This window comes from Gigantopelta aegis, chromosome 4 (assembly GCF_016097555.1).
Source record: "Gigantopelta aegis isolate Gae_Host chromosome 4, Gae_host_genome, whole genome shotgun sequence".
Lineage (NCBI taxonomy): Eukaryota > Metazoa > Mollusca > Gastropoda > Neomphalida > Peltospiridae > Gigantopelta > Gigantopelta aegis.
Genome location: NC_054702.1, coordinates 51,437,223 through 51,443,438, shown reverse-complemented (window position 1 = coordinate 51,443,438; position 6,216 = coordinate 51,437,223). Strand labels below are relative to the sequence as shown.

The 6,216-nt window shown below is 42.3% G+C and overlaps 1 protein-coding gene across 2 annotated transcripts in view; it reads right to left on the bottom strand.

Moving 5' to 3' along the window:
• Positions 1-2,112: 2,112 nt before the first annotated feature.
• The window catches only part of LOC121370696, a 74,114-nt gene continuing 70,010 nt past the window's right edge, over positions 2,113-6,216 (bottom strand). For both annotated transcript variants that reach the window (XM_041496106.1, XM_041496107.1), the window contains exon 2: positions 2,113-3,539. In XM_041496106.1, the coding sequence (XP_041352040.1) occupies positions 2,239-3,432 (1,194 nt within the window). In that variant the 5' untranslated portion in view covers positions 3,433-3,539 and the 3' untranslated portion in view covers positions 2,113-2,238. The remainder of the gene's footprint in view (positions 3,540-6,216) is intronic.

The window sequence follows — 6,216 nt, the reverse complement described above, 5'->3', positions numbered from 1 at the left end:
TAAGGGTTTGTAACGTTTTGTATTGAGATACTTACTTGTCTGAACTTTATTGTTACTGAAAATGTTCACGAACTGTGAAGAAAAATCTCACAAATGAACAACAACAAATCGGATGTTGATTGCGCGAACCGCGCACGAGAAAACAAACCGAACCAAAATGATAACGGTCACGTGGTATACCAACGTCTGTGACATTGAAATGGAAATATCCCGTCTAAAAATAGATTAGACCTTGTCTGCTCAACGGTTTTTTTCTCAAACGTGCGTCCGTTTTTCAGAAATACGAAAAATGCATTTTGTGGTATTACAAACACCAGGATTACCAGGATTACCAAAAAAACACTTCAGGTGAATGGAAATGTATATTCTAAATAATAAACGGTAAGTAAAGTGCAATTTTATTTGTGAAAAAATGGGTTTAATAGCGAAAAACAACGCCGTAATGGTTAACAACTAGCCGTAACTAGGGTGTGTCTCTTTAAGGGATCAATTCCGCGTAACATTGCACCTTGGGCGAACGCTTCACCATGCACACAGTCTTGTTTCGAATAATAATACACTGGCACAAACAGACGTGGGTCTTCCCTGACGAAGCCGAATTCAACAACTGGTATTTAGAGCATCGTCTCAAGTCAATACCGAGGGAAAGCAAATATTAAAATGGTCTTGGGATCTTCTTGGACGACAAGCTTCTAGTATCCCAGAGATACAGCAGAGAATTTGGATTCTCTCTTTAACATTATCTATGACATTGCGCATAACTGGAGGGAGTTGAAGACTACGGTGACATTTGAATCCCTCCTACGAAACATTAGGGGAGGAAGCTACAATGTAATGGTTGACGTAGGTCCTCAATGCTGAGGGAAGTCCGAACACAGAGACCAAAGTAGACATTACCAATAGTAAACAGATATAGAAAACCAAGTCTAAACATGTGTAGTATAATATCTCTACTCTCCTCAGTATAATACTGCTCGCTCCATCATAATTCGACATCAGTGTCCCTTGACGTGCATGTATGTTTAGTAAGTGTGCTCTCTTTCGCCAGGCGCGACCAGCCGATCATTATTGAGACCAGTCAGTAATGGGTAACCTTGTTTTCCGTTTTGCCTTGGGTAATATTAAATGTCGTCACCAATTGAAATCTGTCCCTTGGGCAGCCTGTCACCGTGCACTTCGCGTCCTCAGATTGGTTTCCAGTGTGAGATAACGAGATTACATGCAGCACGGGTCGGAGAATTGTAGAGGCATCTCGCTGGTTCACCGGAATGTTCAATGGTGTATGCTGCTGATTGGCTAGTTTGGCTGGAAGACATGCTCTTTCTAATAACGCATGTATGGGATGAACTATGGCGTTATAATTTTACAAATATGACTTGGATTCGAAAAAGACTGTACGAAATCTGATTTAAAAATCTATTTAATTTTGGAACAAAGGCTTCAAAAATGGACTATGATTATTGTGAATGATTCTACATTTGCGTGTGCGTGCGTGTGTGTGTGTGTTTATGATAGATAGATAGACAGACATAAAGATAAGTAAAGGTACATAGATATAATATATAAATACAATGTGTTTGCTTACATTCGTTTGTGGACGTGTGTGTGTGTGTGCGTGTGTGCGTGTGTGTGTGTTTGTGTGTGTGTGTGTGTGTGTGTGTGTGTTTGTGTGTGTATGTGTGTGTGTTTGTGTGTGTGTGTGTGTGTGTGTGTGTGTGTGTGTGTGTATGATTTTGATAATTCTGACAAAGTCTTAGAGGAAACCCGCTACATCTTTCCATTAGCAGCAAAGGATATGTGATGTACGTTTTCCCACAGACATGACATCACATACCATGACCTTTAATTTACCACCCATGAAACACTGATTGGGGCGGAAAACACCCCCCCCCCCCCAACAACATGAGAATCGGCCCACGGGGGGTGTTCGACTCTACGACCAAATCCCCTCATGCGAGCGCTCTGCAGATACAGCTAGTTCCTTCCAAGAACAATTAATTCTTCGACCCATTACACTTCAGCACTTCTCAACTCAGCTATATTCCGCCTCGTAAATAAAGCGTACTGGGCTTGCAACAGGACCATCCGTGTATTGTAACAAAAACACACACAAATAGGAAAAACAATATAATGCCAGCAAATACAGAACGATTAAAACAAAACATAATTCACCGACTTTAAACGTTTTATAATTATAGTAGTGAAGTTTACAGCAGAAAATCAATATCAAATATATGATCATATGTCCGACTGCCGTGGCATCAGACAGGCACGTGCGTTCTGTTCCCTAGTAATGGCTTCCATGTTGATGTCTTGTGGGTCAGAACTCGGTGACGACTCTCTCTCACATCTTTGTCTCAGTTTCTCTCCCGTCGTGCGGAGAAAATTCCACGTACGGCAACGGAAATTTCCAGAGAAAATGAGATAAACAAGAAATTTGATAACAAAATTTAAAATGTACAGCTCATAGAATATGTTATTCCACTTGTTTAACGATGACCTCATTTGCATTCCGTTTAAAGACATAGCACTTCGGATGATATTCATGGGCAGGTTAGATATCAGCGTTAGCATTAAAACGGGAAACACTAGCTTCGTATCACTCTTAGCACACTGCGCAGAATCGGACCGCGAAGAGTCCTGTCTGGGCCACAACTCTACAGCAGCCGATATCCGGTAGTACTCGCACCCTCGAATTAAAATTAATGACGTCAGAAGTATTATGATTGCATACGGGAGAATGCCGACGACGACGGAATCTATTTTGCTTAAGTTTTCGAAATGCCTTGTCAGCTCCGGCCACGGATGACACCAAGTGATGTGCTTGCCGGTCGGTCCAAAGAAATACACCACATATGAATAGCAGGTCACAGCTAATATAGCCATGAAAACCATGACGATTTTCGCTCGAAACGGCGTGCACATGGTCGTCTTTTTCAGAGGCCAGTAAATGCCAATGAACTTCTCGACGATCATCGCCACCAGGTACCAGATGGACAGGAAGGTGAACACGTAATTGAGAAACGTCATGAACTGACACACTCCCACCTGGACGATGATGGGCACCCCGTAGTAGAGGTACAGCGGCGTCAGAAAGAACGTCCACAGGAAGCCGGTGTCCGTGACAGCCACGGCGGCCAGGTACTGCACGGACGACACCTTCTTTAGCCGGGTCCTCGTGCAGACCAGGTACGCCAGTATGTTTCCGATAGACCCGAAGGCCAGCAGTACCGGGTATCCGTAGTATTTGTACGTCAGCAGTCCCAGCTGCAGAGAATCCATCCTCCTGTGGAAGAATGGCCTCCTCGTGCCGTTCACAGTCACATTTCCTATTCCTAATCCGAGCTCGGTGGTTTCATTGAATTCGTGGATCGTCGCAGTCGCTGACATTTGGAGAGAAGTAGTTTCCCCGAAAGCATCAAAGCCAGACATGATATAGTTGGAGGGACCTCAGCTGCTGGCGTGTTGGTCATTGAACGAGGTGAGAGCGTTCAGTTTCTGTTCTCATCAAAAGTAGATCTTTCCAAGACGGCTAGTATCTGCAAATAAACAAAACATATTGTTATAGTAAGAATCAAAATTAAATAGTCGCCAGGCAACCTGCTACAATGTAATCACAATTTTCTCCATAAAACCAGTAGTTAACATTGAGGCCTGATGTCATATGCAGTCTTGTAATCAGACAAAGAAATTCTGATAATGTGCTACTACTACTACTACTACTACTACTACTACTACTACTACTACTACTACTACTACTACTACTACTACTACTACTACTTCTACTACCGCCGCTGCTGCTATTGTTGATGTTGTTACTGTTATTGTTGATGCTTCTGCCATTGCTTTTGCTGTTACTACTAATATTACTACAGCAAATAAATACACTCATCACAATGTTAAGTCGACGGCTATGAATAGGCAAACATACGATGATTGTAATGCTTGGTCTCGACCATCACATAGGTTGTCAATTAATAGATGCAATGGATTTTAGTCCCAACAATCCCCCATGATTAGAATGATGTGCTATCGTGTCTGTAGTAAAGCACACATATTACGTAAAACATTTCTTTTATTTAATGACGCCACTAGAGCACAATGATTTTTTTATCTTATCATCGGCTATTGGACGTCAAACATATGGTCATTCTTACACTGTTTTTTTTAGGAAACCCGCTGTCGCCACATAGGCTACTCTTTTACGACAGGCAGCAAGGGATCTTTTATTTGTGCTTCCCACAGGCAGGATAGCACAAACCATGGCCTTTGTTGAACCAGTTATGGATCACTGGTCGGTGCAAGTGGGAGCACTCATTCAGGGTTTGGAGTTGGTATCTGGATTAAAAATCCCATGCCTCGACTGGTATCCGAACCCAGTACCTACCAACCTGTAGACCGATGACCTAACCACGACGCCATCGAGGCCGGTACATATTATGTATACTCATTTTCGAGAATAGTATCTTATGTTTGTCACAGTGCTTTGTTACTCATATCAAGTGGCAATATCTCTCCAAGACGAGCGAATTTGAGTCCTGGATTCCGTGCCCCGGATGGTTAAATTTTATTATGTTTAACGACACCACTAGAGAACATTGATTTATTCATCTTCGGCTATTTGGGCGTCACACATTTGGTCATTCTGACGTTATAGTCTTAGAAGAAACCTGCTACGTGTTTCCATTACAGCAAGGGATATTTTATATGAACTTTCCCACAGACAGGACAGCAGATATGGCGGTCAGTCATGGGACACTGTTTGGAATTTGGGGAGAAATTTATCAGAGAAAGGGTGCACTGAGCGGGTTCGATCCTGCAACAAAAGCACCTCAGGCGAGCGCTCTTCTACAGCAGAGTTGGATCCTACCTCGTCCCCCGGATCGATGATCGACTGACGTTCACAGTGACACACTGATATACTATGCTTATCTTTTGGGACGTACCCCTCAAAATTTGCAATTTATCCATTTATTAAAAGATTTGGATATATAATAACGCTGGTGGACTATACTTAGTGCATATTTAATGGCCGAGGATATACGTTTCCTCTGTTGGGATCAGTATTAGGTTTGCAAATTTGCCAATTCACCAGAGATTACTGACACTGAGATAACATATTTATGAAGAGAGCTCGTGAGACGGGCTTGTCTCAGCCAGATGATCAATCTTATCTGAGCACTTTACTAAAAGTCTGTTGGGACGTTCCCAATGCCAGCTCGGATTTCAAGACAATTCCAGTATCATAAACAAGCTTTGCTTATTTTATTTATAGGCGTATCAATTCCTCTTCCACGTTCAGTGTGTTTCAGCGTGTCTTTGTCCATCCGTCCATCGGTCTATATATATATATATTTTCGTGGTTCATGTGTGTGTGTACTTACGTATGCATGAGCAAAATTCTCCTTTCTGTTTCAGAGGCCCAAGTTTGAATGCTAGTATCTTTCCTTCATGTAACAGTTGCTAGGCTAATTGCACCGAGAAGCTAATGGGTTTGTTACGACATTCTGCTCGAACGCCAGTAGAGATTAATTAATTTTATTTGTTTTTTAATAAATTCATTTCATGTACTTGCTTCAATCCTGCGTGGAATAAAACATTTAACGGCTATAAGGTGGCCGTCTTCTTATCCATTTTGCATTTCAAAAGTATTAGTCGGCACGTTATGAACTACAGACTGCCACGAGCAATTTCATCTGCGCACTTTACGAATGCTGTGATGTTTTTGACCCCTTGGCCAAGGATGTCTAAATATTTGAAAGGAGATAAATTTGTATGCAATAGCAGACAGCTAAATATCCAACCATGCTCAGCTGTATGAGATCATCTCCAAGTTCATTCATTAATTGATTTCATCTTATATTCGTGCTTATATCCAATTAAGGTTCAAACAAGCCGTCCTGGACCCAAACTCCAGCTATCTAGGACAGTGAGTTAGTGGATGATGAGAGAAGTCGGTGTAGTGGCCTTACACCTACTCATTGAGTCGTTAAACTCGCTCTGGGTGGGAGCCGGTACCTGGAGTCGAACCCAGTACCTACCAGCCTTATGTCCGATGGCTTAACCACTACGCAACCGAGGCCGGTGGAGATCATACGAGTACTGTGGACTGCTTTATAGGTAATTATCTACTACTGGCGTCTCAAAAACCGTGCCAGGGTAAAAGTGCATTTAAAGATTTCTTGATTGCCACACGCAGCCTGTGTGGCGTCATCG